Genomic DNA, 21,937 nt, shown 5'->3' with positions numbered 1-21,937 from the left:
TAGGTGGGGCGGACCTTGAGGACGCCGCAGAAGCTCCAGCTGGTCCACAATGCAGCGGCATGAGCAGTAGAGAGCAAGCCTCTGTATGCCCACGGAGCACTTCTGCTTCATAAGCCGCACTGGCTTCCAGTTTGCTTCTGGGTATGGTTCAAGATGCTGGTGATGACCTCTAAAGCCATGCACCGCATAGGGCCTGGTTGTCTGTGGGGATTGCCTATCTCCCATGATGTTTGCCCAGATGATATGAGCCAACAGACTGGGTGTACTCCAGGTATTCTCCGTTAAACAGTGTTATCTATCAGGGCCTAAGAAGCGCACCTTCTCTCTCGCGGTGGCTGCCCTCTGGAATGGGCTCCCACTGAAATGCAGATGCTTCCCATGCTAACGGTGTTCATGGGGCCCTTAGAGTCCTGGCTGTTTTCCCAGGCTTTGGAGTCGATCCCGACTCGGATGTGTTTGGCATATGCTTTGAGATTAGTTGGCTGGATTTTTCATCTTGCTTATTTATTTTATTTTTCTTCACCCTACCATGTTTTATTTTGTTCTCCTTATGTTGTCAGCTCCCCAGAGTTTGTCTGGAACTGGGTGGCACCAAAACCAAATAAATAAGCAATAAAAACTTACAACTTAAGTAACAAACCAACATTTATTTATAACACATCCTGCACCGTTACACCAAAGCGATTCAGTCAAAATATAGCATGATGTATTTACATCCCCAGTAAAAATAACACTTTCCTTCTGCATAGTTTATTACTGCAAAGTGTAATGCCAGCTAAGAGGTCAAACCAGCCGAACAAGCCGAGGACACATTCAGAAGTTTATTCTACTAATGTCCCCCATTCAGATGTTCCATACTGGTCTGTGCAGGCAGGTAGCTAAGAAGCACATCAAATCCTACCTTCTAGGAGCTTCTGGAGGCTGCTCCTCATCACGTGGATGTTTTCAATACCAATGAATTTAAAACGGATGCAGTCATAATTATCAACGTTCTCGTAGCCTTTGCCAGCAGCTCGGTTGGCCATGGCGTTCAACTAGGAAAATCCAATGACATTTATTATTACTGGGTGTATTTGCTGCTCCGATTGTATTCAATCGAACTGGCTTTCGTACACTATTCTGTCACATAAAGATAAAAAGATGCATACAAATGAAAAAAAAACCTCACTATTTTGTGCCAGAGACAACAAACAAACTCAATTCAAACATTCACCGCATCCCAAGAGGGAAAACTTCATTCCATATCTGTCTCCAGGGCCTGTTCAAAGAGCAAGCTTTAATCACTTTCTAAAGCCCAGGAAAGCTGGAGCCCTATGGATCTCAGGGGGGATCCTGCTACAAATAAGGGGGGAAGCGGTTGGAAAGGTCTGCTTCTGAGATCCCTAAGTGACATTCCCTGGATCTAAAGAGAGCCTCTTCTACCTGATCTTACTAGATGGGCAGAAACAACTGGTAGAAGTCCATTCCAAAGTTATCCAGGTCTTGAGTCATGGAGGACTTTAAGGTGACACCTGGAACTGCCCCTGGAAACATACTGATGACCAGTGCAGTTCTCTGAGTTGAGGTGTTACGTGGGCAAATCGCAACATGCCCATCTCTCCTCAAACCACTGCATTCTGGATTAGTTGTGGCTTTGGAGTGGTCTTCAAGGGCAGCTCCAAGTAGACCTTATAAAGCCCTACATGGCATGGGTCCAGCTTACCCGAGAGACTGTCTCACCCCCATTACATCGACCTGTCCCACCCAGTCTGGCAGAGAAAGCATGTTGGACTTTCAGAGCAACCACCTAATCACAGTCACATTCTGGACTGAGCACCAACTGTTCAGAAGAGCAGTGAAGACACCAGACTGACGGGACAAATTCGCTGAAATTAAAAAAATGTATCTTCTGCCAACAGAAGCGAATATGTGTAGCTCAGGGTTGAACTGTGGAGTCCTTGGGGTTCTCTGAGCTTGGTTGTTTTCTTGCAAGCATTTCGTTACCCGGCTAGGTAACATCTTCCGTGCTAAAATGGAATGGCGTTTGCTCTCTGTAGAGCATTCGAGCACTGATTTTTGAAAAGCTACTCCCTCAAGATGCAAAACCAGCCTAACTGTCTCTTGGAATCTTAGTCTTTCTGTGTCTTCCAAAGAATATAGCTTTGGAAGGAATTATTTCCCTTCTCATCATTGTTAATATATATCAGGAGACAGAATAAGAGTCCATGCCCATTTCTCCACTTGGTCCACTGCACATTATTATATCTGCCAAATGCTGTTTAACTTTGAAACATCTGCTTTACATGTTTGCTGGTCAAAGATTTTTTTGAAATCAGCATGAGTTAGATGTGACCAGACGGTCTTATCCAGTGTACCCCTGTCGCCCTGGTACCCCCCAGTTACCCAGTACCTTGAGACTGTCAGCATCTTAAAGCTAAATCCAAAAATGCGAGGGAATCCTGGAAGCTTGGTGTTCAGACAAGGCAGCCATCAACAGGCACACAGAGATAAACAGCATCTACACACTATTCAAGAGAGACAACAGGAAGGAAAACAAAAGACCAGAACATCTCCTCACCAGCAATCATCACCCAGATAAGCAGAGATTAACGCCAAGATTACCACCAGACATACAAGCAGTAAACAATACCTTAATCAAGGAACTACCAGAGGGAGAAAAAAAAATAGATCAAAACCAAACCCACATCCCCACCAACACTGGCAGGGCAGGCCACTGTATACAAACAGAAAGCAAACCCCGTCCCATTCTAGCCCTGAAGATGTTACCTAGCTGGGTAATGAAACGTTTGCAAGAAAACAACCAAGCTCAGAGAACCCCAAGGGCTCCACAGTATCCTCTGCCTTTTTAAGGGCGGCGTCCAAGGGGCCAAGTCAAAGTCAGTGTTCCTCAGAAACAGCACCAAAGCTGTACACGAAGCCAACATCGCAGGATCCAGGGAAGCAATACCTTTGGCCTCGTGTCTACAACGTACATGAACCGGCTCCCTGCGTTGGCTTCCCGAATGGCCTGCAGCAGCTGTTCATCTTCCAGGCAGCGCGTGGTAAACCCGGACAAAGGCTGGCTGCATCGGCAGATGGCGGCCTGAAATACAGAGCATTTGTAGGATGCAGCAGGCGAGACATTCAGAACGGACCGCTGACGTACCAGCTCTTCCTTCTCAATGTGGATGCAGCTATCACAATGCTAGAGAGAGGGGTTTACGTGGACGCATGTGAGTATCAGAAACATGTTTGGGGTAAGGCGTGTACCACAAAGCGATGCAATTTGGAAAGGGAGCCCTTTGGAGCGGATTTTCCCCCACCCCCCAATCATGGGAGGCTTCAAATAAAATGTCTACATAACAAGTCACCTCTTTTCAGAGGAGTGTTGTTTTGTTTCCTCCTTGTTTTGTTGTGTCATCGCCTTGTATTTATTTGCCACCAATATGGGGAAAATGCTGAGTGAAAAGAATACAATCGAACACTGGAAAAGGGAAATTTCCCCTGGAAAACTAACTCCGTTGCAAAGTCATTTTGCCCAGCCTTGAGGTGAGAGCACTGCAGAAACAGTAAAGTTAGCAACAAAACAGCTCAGCATTTTATTCCACAATAAAAACTAGTTCCTCAATCAGCCAAGTAATAAAAGAGATTATCTGCTCCAAGCTATTTCCCCAGGGTTCGAAAAGCTGAGATTAGCGGAGATAAGATGTAATTAGTTGAAGACTGCCCAGTGTAACTAGTTTTGAGGATTGAAAAAGCACAAGATGCTTCTTAGGTTGTTCTAAATGGAAAGTTGCCATCTAGATTGTCACAAAATTGAACTTGATCGTACATATTCCCGTAAGATCCAAAGAAGGGAGTTGCTGCAGTCAGCTGAAATGCTAACAATCAACTGCCCTCTCCAAAATTCAGTGACCATAAAGAACAATGGACATAGCTGGATTCAAGACACCTCCATGCATTAAAAGATACAAAACCTAACATGTTATCTTCCAAGTGCTGATGATGTCTTTAGCACGTGCAGATGTCTTGAATCCAGCTCTGCAATGCTTCACATTTGATTCAAAAAAGGTGTTCTGGGACATGGCTGCTTTAACTTGTTACAGCTGCTTTAATAATGAAGAAAGACACAGCTATTTTAATGAGACTTTTTGGGGGAGGGTGCCTTCGAGTCAGCTTTTGACTCCTGGCAACTGCAAGGACTAGTCCCTGCAGTTTTCTTGGCAAGGTTTTTCAGAAGTGGTTTGCCTTTGCCTGCTTCCTAGGGCTGAGAGAGAGGGACTGGCCCAGTCACCCAGCTGGCTTTGTCCCTCAGGTGGGACTAGAACTCACAGTCTCCTGGTTTCTACCCTGGTGCCTTAACCACTGCATCAAACTGGCTCTCAATAAGTCATAAGTGCTGCATTTAAACTCCTATGCACGCCAAAGCAACTCTTCTAAATCAGATCCAAGGCAATGCAGAGCACAGACCTACCAGACATAACAAGTAATATTTCTGCAGTTGCCTCCTGTGAGTTTTGTCACACAGGCCCCAATCAATACAATTCATCTGGTGCCATCACAAAACAGCTACAGCACCACCTCAGTTCATTTCATCCCCAACCTTCCTTCCCAATGTTTGGGCTGCTGCGATCCAGCTAAAATCCCAGATTTTAGGACCCTGAATTTAGGTATCAGTTTCATCTTCAAGACTCCTTTGATGTTTTATTCATCATCAGTCTCCATGAAATTCCAAAAACAGGCACTATGTAGCCATCAGGCACAACAACATCAACAACTAAGCTTCAGCTAGGTCATGGCTGAGAACAGTTTGCTCAAATATTGCAAAATGTTGCCAGGGAGAATTCCATATTTAAATGATATTGTCCTTGTAAAAATAAAACCCTTCCCCTACAAGAAAAGAGATTCTAGCTAGCAAGAACTGTGCAAAGGGAGTCCCTCTGATGTTAGCTCCTACTCACCACTAACATAGAACATTTCTACCTGGAGGACTATTCAAAGCTGTGATTCCCTACCTGTAATGGGATGTGAGAATGACCTTGGGAGACAGGAGGAAGAGCCCCAGACTAGGCGTGGTCAGATAAGAGGCAGCTGAGCCCACAGAAGGAATGGGGGTGTGGAAAGTGTCTTAGACAGGACCCTCCCTAGTTTCTAGGGCTGTAAAGTTGAGGGGGGAGAAATGTCCTTTCAGACTTGCAAGATTCTGTTGATGTAACCTTACAATAAAGACAGATCTAGTACTCCTCGATGGGCTTCTTGTTTGGACTACCTCGCAAGGCTGATGCTGTCTATCACTCATTCCACTCGCTGCCCTCAAATATACCATCTCGTAGAAAAAGGACAGTTTTCCAAAGGCGTCCTGTTAAACAAAGTGACTTTCCCTGCTTACACGGGAAAGCTGGGGCAAAAAAAAAAGAGTAAACCCACAGAAAGCAAAACACAACATGACTAACGTTATTCTCTTTGTAGAAGTAGGAAAGCACAGGTATCCGACCTCGGCTTCGAAACTTCGCGCTTCCCAAGATCATCGCCCTAGTAGCAGCTTTCGGCACAACCAGTTCCCGAGAATAGGTGCTGCAAACCTAAGACAGGGAAAGAAACGAAACTACCTTCAGTTATTTACGGATGCTGTCTTCACTTGCAAAACCTTTTCTTACAGATTTTCAACTGAGCAGAGGCGGATAATAACCGACCCGGCCTCGACAGCGGACCCCAAGCGGGTGCAAGCTCACCTCGTAATCCCTGTTGGCATCGCTAATTTCCCAAGAGCTGTTGGGAACGCCCATCCGCTGGTAATCCACTCTGACACCTATCGACTTCCAGCCTGCTTCTCGGCTGCCTTCGGGCGTTTTGGGGTTGTAAGAGAAGGCGTAAAGTTCTTCAGGTTTCACTAAAGCACAAAAGCGATTTTGAAAGGCAAAAAATCAGCCGTTTAGGCATTAAAAGTCTTAAAAATCAACCCTGCATTGCAGTGACGTTAGAAGTGACTTCTTCCTTTAACTTCTATTGCACTTGATCAGATTTGCATTTAACATTTCCCGCAGAGTTAAAAATAAACCTAGAAGTTGCTAAGCTCCGAGACAAATTTGCCAGAGCCCTTTCAGTGATTGCACATATGAATACCAACAATATTTTGTTATAAAATAGGGTTTTTTGGGTAAAGATTCTATGCACAGTTATTTAAAGATAACTGGATCGGACTTCAAGACACTCTGCGATCCTTCCTGAATGGACACTTAAAAAAAAACACTTTTCTGTTTGGCTTCACAGACTGGGAAACTGAACAAGCTAGGGCAGTGTTTCTTATAACCTTAGCGATTTTAAGATATGTTCTGTTCTGTTTAGTTTTTGGAGAGTTATTCTGCTGATAGATAGATATACGCAGACCTGGCCTTCTTAACAGTTTATTTCCAACTAGTTGCAGGAAAAAAAAACATTGTGGTTGAAGACCGTAGCATACCACCTCCATACTGTTGCCAAGAAAACAACAGGGCCATCAGGTAATCTTCAGCTGAGCTTGACTTGGCTATTATTTTTCTTTACACTTATACAGTGGTACCTCGGGATACGAACTTAATCCGTTCCGTGACTCTGGTTGCAACTCGAGTTGGTCTCAAGTCGAGGTAAAGTTTCCCATAGGGTTCAATGTAAATCCGGTTAATCCGTTCTGCCCTCTGAATTTGGTCGCAACCCAAGGCAAATTTCCCCATAGGGTTCAATGTAAATCAGGTTAATCCGTTCCGCCCTCCGCCCGAATTTGGTCGCAACCCAAGGCAATTTTCTCTTCAGAGCCTTATTCCCGCCAAGCCTGCTCTGCATTTTCTTTGGAGCCATGCTAACACGCACACCAAAAACCTTCGCAAAACACCGCAAAACACACCACAAGCCTCACCGAACGTCTCCTTGCTACCGCGACCTTGCCCACAGGAAGCCGCAACCGCGTTGCAGCAGGGAAAATGGCCGCGGATCCGGTTCGTAAGTCAAGGCGAGTTTGTATCCCAAGGTAAATTTTTCCTGCCGAAGCTGGTCGTAACCCGAAACGTTCGTTAGTAGAGGCGTTCATATCCCAAGGTACCACTGTATTTTATGAGGCAACATAAAAAAACATTCCCTAACTCTGTGCCTTCCAGACGAATTGGCACAGAGGGAAGGGTGCTCTAATCCGGGACACCTCAAGGTCAGAGTTTGGAAAAGGATGCTGGGAGGTGCCCCATCTGGGCCAGTTTCATTGGGTGTCCTCTTGCCCACCTAGATCTGTTCATTAAGGTGTCATCAGATCTGTTGGGGAAAAGAGGATGGCACTGCGACTGGTTTGGGATTCAGAAGGGCAAGTTCTCTGCTCCCTTCTGAAAACTGCAATCCACAACTCATTCGGCCAACTCTCCAGGCAGGGAGCTCTTAAGGGAGTAAGAATTGGATGAAGGAGACCAGGTACCAAACAGGTACTGCTAGCAAATAATGAGCGATTACGTGCTTGGCCGACGAAAGATACTGCGGGATTCTCTGGAGCAGGTGAATCAGAACAACGCTAAGGGAACGCAAGCTGGGCAAAGGAAAAGGTTCACTTTTGCCAAGTCAGCAAAGTAAGAAGTTTGCAATTCCTTCTCACCAAAGAAAATACCCACAAGGCATAGATGGGCAGCTGTTTGGTAGCTAGGGGCCACAGGAAACATTTTTGGTAGCTAGAGGCCGCAGGTAGCTAGGGGCTCAGGGGACAACAATGCAAAATGAAGAGCATATCAAGCGTGTGATTTTCTGCTTTTCTTCCTGGCATTTAGCAGCTTCCTTTTTGTCCTACTGAGCAGCATTAAGAGCTTTGGAAATGCAGTTTTCAAGAATTTCTCGCTTAAAATAGTAGGACATTCTGTCAGAGAGTTTTGGCAAATATGGGCAGAGGTGGCTCTACGGGCACCCAAGCAGGGTTCCAGAGACTACGGGCAGCTATAAGGCTCCAGAACACCTTGATTTAAGATATAATTGGCAGCTTAAACCCAAAATCGACCTAACCGGCTGTTCTTTGTGGAAAGATTATTAACATTCAATCCATGGAACAGCCAACATGGCTGTAATAAACTGGCTCACTCTGCCGATTATAAACTGTACCCATGCTCAGTGCCAGTCTTTTATGCCAGGCACAGAGAAACAGCATCCTACTGAATCTCAGTGCTTGAAGGCTACCCGCACGACATCACACTGAGATAACTTTTTCTCTTCCACCCACTGTAATAGTAAGTGGGAAAGAGCTTGGGAGATGGGGCCAAGAGACACTGCCAAGGGAACGGTCGGATAAGGGAGGGTGTAGTCTGCAGCTGGATAGTGGGTGGGGCAAAAGGCTCAAAAGGGACACTCCCTAGTTTCCTGGGCTGTAAAGGAGATGGTGGGAGAATTGTACTTTCAGATTTGCAAGATTCCATTAATGTAGTCTTACAATAAAGTAGAATTAGCTCATCGGGTGGTGTTTCCTATCTGGTCTACATGGTAAGGCTGACACCCACCCACTTCAGCCTATTCTTCCTCCCTAGTGCTCTACCATCAAGGCCCCCAACACAAGGCATGCTTGAATCCCACTAACGTCTTGTTAGGACGAAAACCAAAACCAACCAAGCTATTCCCATTTCAGCAGAGCCTGGAAAAAGCTCTCCTCTCCAGGGAAAGAGAAACTTAAAAGCCAGGGAGCAGAGGCTGCCACCATGCAACAGCCACAGCATGGGAAGCAAAGAGATCGTGTGCCACAAGCACCTGGTTGCGAGAGTTTCAGCAAAGAGGTATACACTTCATGGCAGTCTCGCTCCTGTCCCATGAGAAAGCGAGCCACGCGGAAGTTCTTGCAGCGAATCTGCAGCTGGCAGCCAGAAGCATTCAGGGGTAGCTTCTCCACGGTGGCGATGTGGTGGTGAAGAATCTGGAGAAAACAAGAAAAGTAAATGGAGGTGGGGTGTGTGGGTGTCAACTAGGAACCTTCCCGTGGCTAAAATTGCAAAAATCAACACCAGGGACCATCTGTGAAAAAACAGCTGAAGAGGCAACACTAATGTCAGGCCTAGCCCAAAGAACTCCAAGAGACAATGCCAATTCAGTCCAGCTATGTTTATTAGCTACAACCTCTAGCAAGAATCTTCCCAGACTGAAATCCCAGTTCCCAAAGTCAGCCAGTCACAACAGTGTGAATTCCTCAGGGAGGTGCCAGCCTCATCTTCTTGTAGCTCCCACGTCCCTCAGGAGACGAAAGAGCATGTTTTCCTCCCTGAGTTTGGCCTTCATAATTCCATTCCATCACAACTAACTTATATTTTGCAACTCCTGGACAATGCATTTGGTAGAGAACGGCAAGTGGGCACGAAAGTGGCTGCCACGTTGACTTCTCCTAGGGGAATTCTCACCGCCAAAGTCGTCATATCCCACAGACCCTTGCACTGTAGGTTAAAGTGGCCCAGGTTTTAAGCAGGAATGCAATCTACGATCATGTCCTGAATGAGGCTTATGAAGGCTTTGCTGTTATGGGTACCTATCTCCAGGCCAGGTTCATTTTTCTTTGAGGCTAAAGGCACAAATGGGTCAGAAGGGGGAACGTGTGGCCAGCCGAGTTAAGAGGAAAATTTGTGGGGTGGTGGGGAGGAGACCTTGCTCAGGTGGTGGAGAGGAGACCTTGTTTTGGCTGCTCTTATATCTTCCTTTTCACTAAATGACCTAAGCATAGCTTAGATCAGTGTTTCTCAACCTTGGCTGCTTTAAGCGGTGTGGACTTCAACTCCCAGAATTCCCCAGCCAGCCATGCTGGCTGGGGAATTCTGGGAGTTGTAGTCCACACCGCTTAAAGCGCCCAAGGTTGAGAAACACTGGCTTAGATAATGCAGGGATGAAAATGAAGAGGGAACAATGAACTCTATACCTATCACATCTTTATGCCAGCTTGTCAATACTAGTTTGGCAGTATGCTAAACCTCATCAGCGAATCTTTAAGAATATAGGCTTTGATCTCAGTTAATTGATTGGAACAGGGGGGTATGCAGAGTATGGTCACCAAAGTTGAAATGGTGGCCGTGAGGGTGTGATCAAAGCTCCATCTGGACACCCCTGGGTTGCACAATGCTCTGGATTCAATTGGGGGGACGGGCTTGGAATGCGCTGGTGCACCAGCCAGTCTGCAAGTCCTTAAAGTCTGTGTGCGTTCCAAAGTGCTTCTTCCCAATCAAATCTGATGTGTTCAACTGTATTGAGGCTGTAGGAATGACCTTGAGGAGCAGGAGGAAGAGCCACAACCAAGACAATGGTCTGATAAAAGAAATTTGAGTCTGAGACAGAAATGTAGTTTAAGAAAACATCTCTGGCTTGACCCTCCTTAGTTCTCTGGAAGATAAAGGGAGGCGTATTCAGACTTGCAAAATTCTGTTACTGTAACCTTATAATAAAAGTAGTATTAGCGTTCATAACTTTGGTTTCCTAGTCTGGTCTACCTCGAAGGGCTGACATAGAGAGTCTTAACTGACAGTCATTTCTTTTAAAAAAAGTGATCTTGCATGTTCAAACTTTGAATAACAGCACTGCAGAATATGTTTCCAAACACAATGGGCTGAAAATCAAGCAATAGATTTTCAAGGTCTTCATGCTCTGCTCTTGATTAAACATAGTTGGTCTGATCCATCAAGGATCCCATGCTCAAGTGTTGCTTATGAGCCACAGGCCAAACACAGCCATCTTCAACCTGGTTAATGCTGCAATTTGCAATCTTCAGCATCTAAAAGGCAGCTAGTTAGGGACTAACCAGACTGTTTAGGTGAAGCCCATTACTAGAAAAGTGGAAATCAGATTAGCGTTCAGTGGACAAGGACGCTTTTGGTTCTCAGTGGTCTGGAAACTAGTTCCTGCCATAGTCAATATTACCCATGTCTCTTTTCGAACTTCAGATGACGTGTCCACGTAGATCAGATGCGTAGCTGTCAAATACAGCGTCCCATTTGCCGCCTTCCTGTTGGTATAACGATCGAGCAACTTGACATTTTCTACCTGTTGGGCAGAGAGGAAAATAGAAACAAGAAAGGAGAGAACCAATCAGAACAGGTCTAAAAGAGGCGTAATGCACCAGATCAGTCACTGCCCACAAAACCCACTTGTGCCATTCAAAGTGCCCGCTGTTCAGCTTTCATGCTTTGTACTAGCAAGGAAGTGGGTAATTACTGAACAGATGGGAAAAAAGTATCTTTATTCTAATTAAGCCGAGCCTCATCGTGCTGAGATGGGGAGCCAATTAGGTCAAAGTTGTAATTTTCTCACCCTGGGCTGTCTATCATAAAGAAAAATCCCTTCTAGGTGATTAAGAAAGGAAGCTTTTGTACTTGTGAGTTAGGCTTCTTGTATTTTATCCTGTTACAAGTTTCCAGCATAAGGCTGTTATTCAGCCATCTTGAGTTCAGAGAGTTCTCCCTGTGCTGATGAGGGACATGGGCCAGGAAGATGGTGGGACTTGCAAGGATTCTGACTCTCTGTCAATGGCAAACTAATTACAAGGCCCTTTATTTTGTCTCAGGGTGATTTAAATAAGAAAACCTGGAGGAATAAAATCAAGAGTGAGTATTTATGAGGTCACATTTGGTTTAGAAAATAAATTTCTGCACTAGGCACACAGTCAAAGGTATCCTATCTCCTTAATTCACAGTGCTCATCTTCATAAACCACTTTGGGGTACCTGACTTTTGCTGATGGTCCTTGAGAAACCAGCAAATTAGGGATGGGGAAACTGAAGTTCTCCAGATGTTGATGAAGCAGAACTCTTAGCAGCTCAGCCCCTGGGACAAGAGGGAGGGGGTTGGGAGCCGTAGTCCAGCAAGATCTGGAGGGACACAGAATTCTCATCCCTGCGGGAAGCGACATGGATTCAAGAATCCTAAAGTCTAGGAGACATTCCTACTAACTCTGACAGCCACCAATGACTTTGTTAACTTGATTAGGACCACTGGAAAAAGGTCTTACCTCCCCCTGCTACCTTCCCATGGAAACCTGTTTGGTTTACAGAGGAAAATGCAACTTGCAACAAATACCACATTTTTTAAAAGGCCATTTTTTAAAAGGCTGTCCATAAATCTTTCTTAAGACTGCAATCTTCCAAATGGTGCTGTTGGACACCAGTCATGATGTCAATGAAGCCTTCTGTCCTCTTTTTTCAACTACTGTTTATCCATATTTGGCCTTCACGGCCCAGTTCTTCCTCTGGCCTTCCAGATAGGATTGTCCTTTCCACCAAGTGTCCCCAGCTCCAACCAGATCCAGAGGTGTTCTCAAAATGAAGACGGTTTTGGAGGGCAGTGCATGGCTTTTGAACATACCTGCTCCTGATTCTCTGTTAACCCTGAGAAACAAGTTTGCTATTGCTTGTTTCTAAACCCAGAGGCACTGGGAATAATGCAGGCAAGTTGCTAGTTGAGAGGCTGAGGGACAAATGTCGGAGACCTCCATCGGGTGACTGGCTGCGAAAACACGTAGGAACCAGTTCCTGAAAATTTGTTTCAAATGTATTTTGGAGCACAGGCCTGTCTCTGCTTGGGACTCAGATTTTTGATTAAGCAACTATCAAAACACCCATGTTATCTATCCCTGAGTCAGGTATCATTACCTCTGGGGGAGATGGGTGGCATATAAATTTAATAAATAAATAAAATAAAATTACTTGGCATGTTATAACACCAGACGTAAAACCAGCCATTTTGCAGCAGCACCCACAATACTTTCCTAATTCTAAATGTGCCTGCTAGGTAGGAAAGGAGTGGGTACCACTCTCCTTCAGTCTTTCTATTTCCAGATTTCCCGCTGCCAGAGAAGACTACAAACATATTTTCCCTATTTGCCTTAATTTTCCAGGCGTGGGTTGTTCCTTTATAAACTTTTTAAAAGGCAATTTCAGATTTTCTTGCGAGGCTGGCTTTGCTAAATGGAGAATGGGCACAGTTGTAACCGTTCGTTTCGTTATTGGAAAGACAAGGTGTACAAATGCAGAATAACCTGAGGATGAATGACAACATTCACACGTTTTCCTGCCAGATCCAAACAGGGAGTCAGAATGAATGTCCAGTTTATTGCTTATTTGCCTGGAACCGTGGTTAAGGTGTTGGACTCGGAACGACAAGACCCAGGTTTGTGTCCCCCTTCAGATGCAGAGGCTTTCTGGAAGACTTTCTCAGTTCAATCTACCTTACAAGGTTCCTGCTGTAGGAAGAACCAGTGAGGAGAACATTATACCATGTGCCAATTTGAGTTCCTGGAGGAAAACCAGGATACAAACCAAACTAATCATCATCAACACCATCATCAGGCTATGTCAGTGTTTTCCCAGCCAGAATTCTGGGAGTTGAAGTCCACAGATCTTAAAGGGGCCACGTTTGGGAAACCCTGGCCTATGTTCAAGAGCGCGTGCAACTTCTGGATCATCAACTGGTCCTGAACGCAGTCCTTGGGGTAGCTCATCCCTATCAACCGTGGCCTTTTTAGCCGATGTCAGAATTTGCTTTCTGATCCCAGCCGGACCTAAACTGGCAGCACCACAGGAAGATAAATACAGGGTGAACATTAAATAGTGATTCACAAATGCTTAGGTTAAAGAGAGATTTCAGGTCTGAACAGGTTGAAGATGATTCGTCAGTGGCTCCTCTCCAGCCCCCACCAGACGTCACCCATAACCAGCCCTGCGGAAGAGGTCTTTTAAACCACAGATGCAGGGATGAAACTGGGCTGAGCTTTTTCCTGGGGCTATTTTTTTCATTTATAAGATTTACAAGGCCACCCAACTCAACCAGCGTGACTCTGGGCGGCGTACAGCATACAGAACAAACAATACATCAAAGAAAAAACCATAAGCAATATATTATATAAAATACCGAACATAAAATGGCAACCAAGCACATAAGAAAGCAATCACGAGGGGACTCCCACTCAACTGGCCCCGGTTGCTCCTCCGGCTCTTGGTCATTTGGCTCCTCTTTCAGGGCCCTCCCCTCTAATTAGCTCCGGTGTCCAGTTCAGACAGTTAATCCTGATCCAGTTAATCACTCCTGTTCTGTCTTCCATTTGCCTCTGGCAAAGATCCTTCTTCCAAATATTCCCAGTGCCACTGAATGCACGAATGCCCCTAAATCTTCAGCGTCAGTGCAAGAACTTTCAACTTTGCCTCTTTCAAGAGGAAATCTTGCCAAACTACCACACTGAGCAATTCAACTTTGGCAGAGCCAGCTCCCCAAAGAAAATGGGATTTAAGCCACTGCTGAGATTTCTAAGCCCCACAAGTACAATACTTCTGCAGCTAAGTAATTAGTTACCTTTGAACCAAAGGGTCATAACAATACAGGTAGTCCTCGACTTATGACCATTCATTTAGCAACTGTTTGAAGTTACCTCAGCACTGAAAAAAGTGTCTTGCAACAAGTCCTCGCACTTAGGACCACTGCAGCATCCCCAGAGTCAAATAATCGTGATTTGGGTGCTTGGCAACTGTTGCACGGTCACGTGACTGCCATTTGCAACCTTCGCAGACAGCTTCTGACAAGCAAAGTCAATGGGAAAACTGGCAAAGAAGCTCAGAAGTCACAGACAGGTGCGGTCTCACTTAACGACCATGGTGATTCGCTTAATGACTGTGTCAAAAAGGTCGTAAAATTGGGTGCGGTCACGTGATGCCTCACTTAACAACTGCCCCACTTAACAACAAATTCCCGGTCCCTATGGTAGTCATCACAGCAGTTCAGCATCACAGGTCATATGGGTGGGCTACTGTTCCCTAGAGACCATGAGCCCTTGAGTCTCCTTTCTGCAACCCTTGCATCTCCCACAAGCCAGGATTGCTGAAAACTAACCATCAAACTGTGTCAGGAGCTTGCTTGAAATAACTGCCCTGTAACTTTTCTCTATGCTAGGGAGAAAAGACCTTGGGGCTAGCTGAGAGACAGAGGGCAGGTATTCCAACCAAGCTCATAACGCAGGTTTCCTGTCTCTATTTTTAAAATATGCATTTCTCTTTATTCCAGGTCACTGATAAGCCATCCCACCTTCCTGTCCTACTTCCCCATCCTGCATTTTTCAGAGGCATCACAAGGTTTATCTCCGTGTAATGACAGTGTCACCACAAACTCAGAGCTCTGACAGTTGGACCTCTAATTTCCAGGCACCCTTGTTACAAAAAAGGGAAATAGGTTACCGGCCATCCTGCAACTTCCTTTTCACCCAAAGGAAACAGGTTGGACGGGGATCGAAATGCTGGGTTCTTCCCATTTTCTCCATCTAGGGAAATGGGGGGGGGAATAATTGGAGGACACGGGTCTGGGGGAGGCTTGGAGGCAGAATCCAAGCCCCCGAGGCCTCCCAGCCCAGTTGTGAAAGCAACTTTCTCATTATGAGCTGCGTCTAAAATAGGTGGGAAGCGGGACGCCCTGCCCTTTCGTGGGTCCTTCGGAGGGCACGCTGCTTCCCAACGTCCCTGAAAATAAGGTTGCGGCCTCGTAAAATAAACCAATTATCTTCCCGAGCCTTTTCGGCAGTTTAGAAGCCTCGACAGAGGCTCTTCTAGGAGTTACGAAGCTTCTCTCCAGCACATTAAACGGGAACAACGTTATTGCTGCAAACGCTCTCTGGGTTACTCCCTCGGCCAGCTCCTCAAAGCAATAATCTGGGGGGGGGGGGAACATCTATCCTCCTCTCAGAGAATAAAGCAGGGAGAGACAAGCAAATGAATTTTATTGCCTCCGTGACCGTTAGGACACAAAAGGATGCACTCTGCACCTGCTCCTAAAGCCCTTGAAGGATTCTGCACATGCCAGTACTGAAAACCACACCCCGGGGCTACGGATTCAAAGGCTCCACCTGGCGTAGGGCAGTAGTAAAGGTCAGTGGGAATGCGGGATGAGTAAGCAAGCCGACTGTTGTAACCACAGGTCGTAACATATGACGTACCATAAAATACAATAAAATAGCAGTAAAATAGTAAGATTGTAAAAATAAAGTAATAAAACGGTTATCGGACCTTATTACAACTAAGAACTTAAGTATTTTTCTTATCTACAACTAAGAACTTAAATTCTTATCTAGAAGCTAGTACTCAATATTAAGAAACTCAATAGTTCTGTATCTAAGAACTATTGTTCTTATCTGCACCTAAGAACTGAAGTATTTTTTTCCAAGTTTAAACGGGGGACAAGTTGAAAACGCAGAGGCCCAGTTCCGGGTCTTGAGAAAGGAAGGAAGGGAGTGAAATCACAGCCTGGAGGAGCAGCGCTCAGGTTCTGCTTTGCCACCTCTGCGTAGAGGTAACCTAAGCAAATGCACTCTGCACATGCTCAAAGGCCCTCTGGTCCTGCTACAGGAAATTTACCCTTTATCCCAGGGTCCAAAACCCAGCTCAGCCTCTACTCCGGATGGGCTCTGTTGGCACGACACCCTCACCCCAATTAGCGGAGTGGATCAGCTGGAACCCCTAAGAGCACCCGGGCTGGTTTCCACAAACCCGCTCGGCTAAGACGGAGAGCACGATTCAGCGGGTTGTGAGAACGGCGGTTGGGAATCAGGGCCGCGGCAGACAGAAGAATCAGAGCCCGGGGGGTGGCCAGATCGCAGAGGGAGGAACCCACCTTCCTTCTCCAGCCAGCTTGGGCGCAACAGGCCCTGCAAATGCCAACGCTGACGGGAGCCCTTCCCCAACTGGGCGCCCTCCGGAGATGCTGGACTGGCACACCCATTATCCCCACCCGGCGCAACTCCCATCCAGCCAAAGCAGGCGGTCCTGCCTTCGGATGCGCCATCGGCCTTCCCCTGGTGGGTTGGCACTGCCAGCTTAACCCCTGGGAGGGGGGTCCTCAGATGCCACTCCGCTAGTACGGTGTTGTCACTGCTATTATGAATTGCTTTTACTTTGGTTGGCTATAATAATAATAATAAAAAATTATATTATTCTAATTATAACTAATATTATTAGATTTTTATCCCTTTTTATGAATACAGTATATATTTAACTATATATATAAATAACGTTTTATAAATATATAAGTATACACATACATAGATATCGATAACTTTTCATAAAAAATTATTCATCATAAACATATTTATAAAAAGTTACTTATATTTAAATAACATTATATAATATACATATACATATATATATATATAAAATAAATATGAACTATAAGTATACAAATATAACATATACATATAAGTAACTCAAGGCGAAGCCTCCTATTTCCCCATCACAACAACCCTGTGAGGTGGGCCGGCGGGCAGCTCTATAAACTGATCGAATAAATAAGCCAGTCAGCAGCCCCGCCTCCGCTGCTGCATTCACACAACCCGGGGGGGGGCTTCCTCGGGGCGTGACACGTGTCGGGCGAACTCAGGGAGCAAGCCTTCGGGACAGCCAGGAGACGCGTGTCGCCGGTCAGCCGCACGTGGGAGCCCCCTTCCGCCCCAGCAGGCTGACCCACTCGCCAAGCCGGCGGGCTCGCTCCCCGCGACCCCTCGGGCGAACCCAGCCCCGCCGAGCACGTGGGAACGCAGCCTGCGAGAAGGCCAACCCCCGGGGAGGGGCCGGGACAGCGGGCAGGCGCTCTGCACGTGCCCAGAGACCCCTGCCCGGGCGGGGGGGGCCTCGGGGGTCGGCATCCCGCCCCCCCCTCACCTTGGGCGTCGTGATGTGCTCCATCGCCGAAGCCGCCCGGCCTCTTCCCCGTCCGGATCCCGCGATGCCTCGCGAGACCTCGGGGTGGCGGCGCTGCGGGCGCCATCTTGCGTGAGGGCAGCTGCCCTTCCCCGGAGGAGCGCTCGCACGGGCCGGCGCTGAGCCGCCTCCTGCCGGAGGGACCCCCGAACTGCACCCTCACCGAGCCCGCTGTGGAAATGTGTTGGGCTGGAGGGGCGCCCCTAGACTGATTCGTCAGAGTCCCCCCCAGCCCGCTTTCCCCCCAGGAGATACAGAGCACTGCTGCCCCCCAAACAGAAACACCCCTGCGAGGTAGACTCGAGCTTGGGTCTCCCTGGTCCCAGTCCAAGTCCTCCCCAACCCCAGCCCGCTGGCCTCAGCCCAGGCTAAGCCACGATTCATTGCAAGCTGTTACACAAGTCATGAACTTCAGGTTATGTTAGCCAGCCAACTGTGGCTTAGATAAACCATGGTTAAACCAACCATAGCTGAGCACTGTGTGGGAACCAGGTCTTTAAACAGTCCCACTGAATGCACTGAATTTGGGGGGCAATTCAGTCGGTCGTGCGTAACTTAAGTCCTTTATCTTTCACAAAGTGTGCTCAAGCCATTATTATAAACCGGAACAATTCATCCCTGCAGCGTCTCTTGCAATGTTCGCTACGTTGGTCCCCTAAATCAAAAGGCGTTCGGTAGCGCCTTTTGCAGCTAACACATTTTATGAGAAGGCATCGGCTTTTGCACACCAGACCCCTTCTGATTTTTGTTGGGTGACATCCTAAGTGAGATACGGTCTTTTACACACTTGCACGCTCATCGTGCATAATATTCCAGCTTTCCCAGGCTAAGGGAGGCCCCCCTGGTTTCTCACCGTGCAATGGCTTTGCGTGACCCCATTTCTGGTTAGGAAGACCAGCACTGGGTGGGGTTTTCAGTGGTGCCCTGGACCTGCCCACGAAACCCTTATAACGTGGCATGTGCCTGTAGCCATAGATTTATTGAAGGATTCTGCACGCTCATCGTGCGTAATATTCCAACTTTTTTTCCAGCTCACCAATTTTATTAAAAAGCGTAACCCTGCTACCAGACTCATCCTCCTCTGGGGCTACCACTGACTAACGTGGCTCTCTTCCTACAGCGCTCTTTGCCTTCTCTCTGTTTCTCTCTCTCTCTCTCTCTCTCTCTCTCTCTCACACACACACACACACACACACAATGTTATTAAAAGTTTTAAAAACCATAATAACTACTGCAAACCAAATTAGAACAGAAAAAGTGAAAAAGAAAGAAATAGCTGAAAAAGCTAAACGTGCAATAAGAAAATAGAAAAAAGAACAAGATAGAAAGACATAAAGCAGTGGCTTCCGATATTCTTCTCAGCAGTTATAAGCACAATTATATTTTAACCACCCTCTCTAAAGATACATCATAATAGTCTTCTTTCTATAGTCTGTCCTGTCTAATCATCCAAACCATAAATCACACGTTCATTTTTGTTCATTTTTACCCAAAACGTCCATAAGGGGTTTCCGGTCACCAATTCATTTCTGTCTCTGATTCTGATCTGATGTTCACGTGAAGAATGGTCACCCAAAGGGTGCAAAGGAAAAAATATGAACCGCAGCTGGCTGTGCGTTGGGGCGGTTGGCCTCCCTCAACTCCGGAGCAAGGAAGAGGGAGGATGAGCAGACAAGGTTTTGTTTGCCAAAGGAGACATTTCTTCATCGGCCCCTCTAGTTGATTGATTGATTGATTGATTGATTGATTGATTCTTTATTACAGTCATAGACAAGCTCAAAAATAAATGATGAGACAGCAGGTAAAAACCATTGCAAAACCCAGTGATTATAAAACTGGTAGGGTGAAAGTGTGGTGTATTTTTCAAACAATAGAACACAACTCAGCCACGTTAAGAGAAAGACGACCCCACTGATTGGAGAGTGACGGCTGTCAATAACATGGATTGGGTGGCCTGAAGATCTTGACGAGATGGGGTGTTAATTAGCTGCAACTTGGGATCACCATCTGTGTAATGGGAGCAAGATAGCAGGTTAGTGTTTCGCACACAGGTGAGTAGGTCACCAATTCCTTTGCCACAGGAGCCAAGTCTTTGTTTAAATGGGATGTCCTGTAATTTCTCGGGATCAGCTGCTGGGAGGCATTAAATTTTCTGAATTTGGGAACTGGTATTTGGCTTAGATATCTAGTTGACTTGAAAAAAGGTGAATGACTGTCTAAGAGTGTTTCTCCACCTTGACAACTTGAAGATGGGTGGACTACAGCTCCCAGAATTCCCCAGCCAGCATAGCTGGCTGGGGAATTCTGGGAGCTGTAGTCCACCCATCTTCAAGTTGTCAAGGTGGAGAAACACTGGTCTAAGATCGCATCTTTGGGCATGACAGCCAAGTCTGATTGGGCTTTCAAATCACTGCCCTATGTGCAGAGCAGCCCTAGATCTCTTCAAGCTGAAATTTTCAGCAACCGATCCATTATTTAGAGGCACAAAATCACCAAAAGAGTTAGGTTCACCTGCTATGTCATTGGTCCTTTAATCACGGTTTGTTGAACCAAGCTAAGCCATCAGCAAGCAAGCCGTGTTGGGACTCAGAACATTTTGTGAACCTGGGGCAAAATCAACCAATGAAAAAGTTTTATTTGGGGGACAAGCTTTGCTTTCTGCTTTGCCAAGACTCGGCTTGAGTTTTCTCCTCTAATTAAAGCATTGCTTGCTGAACCTGAAAGCCGGAGGCAGATAATAACTAAGGAAACACTCAGACAAACGCACTTCCTTTTTAAACTTGATATTTTTCACAGAAATGAGGGCTAACAGCTCCAGAAATCTCCCAGTACTCAATTTGCTTCCAGTGGAGATGAGGAATGTAACCAGTGAACTCTGGTCAAACAATTTGGTTTGGTTTCCTTGCTATTAGAAAGGAGTGAGCGTTCAGTAATTGGTAATTTATTCTGTTCCAGTTTCCATCTTCTGCTATGAAAGGGCTGCATTTGGAGACTAGATATGCTCAAGAATTCCACGCAAAAGGTGCCTTTTGTTGGCCGGTCCACACGTTGTAAACTCAAGTTGACTTCAAGTTAAACTTGCCATGCCATGGCCTCATCCTTCTAGTTTTCATGGCAGCACTATGAAAACAGCCTACCACTGCCATCTTCTGAGATTTATCTTACAGTTCTGGACTTCTCAGGGGTCTACCATCAAAATAATAATGATTTATTAGATTTCTATGCCACCCGACTCCCAGCAACTCTGGGTAGAACATGCTCAGCTTGATCAACCCCCATCAGCCAAATAAGATCTCCTTCAGATTGAGCTGTTCCACAGACACCCTGGTGCAGTCTGTTTGGGTCATGAAATGGAAATTTCCCAGAATAATTTTCTGACTGCCTGATCTTTATGATCAGCTGTAATCTTTGTTGACCAGGGCTGGATGCAACCCTAGAAATTAATTAATTAATTAATCAAAATATTGTATATCTAGTTTTGCTTAGTCTTCTATGAGCCCAGCTCACGTGGTTTGAAAAGGATGGTTTATAAAATAGCATTCTGTATGAAACCCAGCCACTGCGCTAAATAAACGATGATTTGCTATGATGTAGGAATTCAGTTTGTTGCTTCAATTGAATCTTTCCCAGTCTAATATAACCCCTGAAACTGAAGTAAACTGAAGTATATGAAGTTTTCTCAGAAGGTTCAAATATGGCCATTAGAAAAATGACAGGGAGGATTAGTTATCCCTCAGGCCAGCTTAGGAGGTGGGGGGTGTCTCTTATCTGTGAAAATGAAATATTATTTTTAAGAAATAGCAGCAGCCAAGCGGAAAAGGAGACTGAAGCTGCAATCAGTTTTGACTGCAGTGTCCTAAATTTACTCAAGATGTTTTACCAAGATAGCAAGTTCTTGGGGACTCAATGGCTCCATTCACATAACACGTATACCCCTGATTAACCAAATAAAATGGTGGCGTTCACATAACATGCTAAGTCGAAATGGGGGATTAATGCAGTGTTTCTCAACTTTAAGATGTTTGGATTTCAACTCCCAGAATTCCCCAGTTAGCCATCCTAGCTGGGGAATTCTGGGAGTTGAAGTCCACACATCTTAATGTTGCTGAGGTTGAGAAACACTGGATTAATGTGATGGTTTGAGCCATACAACCTGCTATGACAGCTGTTGGGTTCTGAGAACCACAAACTCTCAATTCTATTTTTGCCAAGTAGGTCATGTGAATTTGTAGCAGACTTGCACAGAATTGTGTAGACGACAATTCTAAGAAG

At 45.9% G+C, this 21,937-nt stretch overlaps 1 protein-coding gene across 1 annotated transcript in view; it reads right to left on the bottom strand.

Annotated features, from left to right (window-relative positions):
* MTMR8 (myotubularin related protein 8) overlaps positions 1–17,683 on the bottom strand; it is a 32,613-nt gene extending 14,930 nt beyond the window's left edge. Inside the window, exons 1-7 of the mRNA XM_007421911.3 lie at positions 17,627–17,683; positions 10,861–10,983; positions 8,719–8,881; positions 5,712–5,869; positions 5,433–5,561; positions 2,948–3,082; positions 902–1,034 (exon numbers count right to left, since the gene is read on the bottom strand). Of these exons, the coding sequence (XP_007421973.1) occupies positions 902–1,034; positions 2,948–3,082; positions 5,433–5,561; positions 5,712–5,869; positions 8,719–8,881; positions 10,861–10,983; positions 17,627–17,650 (865 nt within the window). The 5' untranslated portion in view covers positions 17,651–17,683. The remainder of the gene's footprint in view (positions 1–901; positions 1,035–2,947; positions 3,083–5,432; positions 5,562–5,711; positions 5,870–8,718; positions 8,882–10,860; positions 10,984–17,626) is intronic.
* Between the last annotated feature and the right edge of the window lie 4,254 nt (positions 17,684–21,937).

Source organism: Python bivittatus, unplaced genomic scaffold, assembly GCF_059951505.1.
Source record: "Python bivittatus isolate LINGU-HERP-01145 unplaced genomic scaffold, Pbiv_v1 ctg000790_np1212, whole genome shotgun sequence".
NCBI lineage: Eukaryota > Metazoa > Chordata > Lepidosauria > Squamata > Pythonidae > Python > Python bivittatus.
Note: the sequence above shows the minus strand (reverse complement) of the source record. Positions and strands in the feature narration are given on the sequence as shown.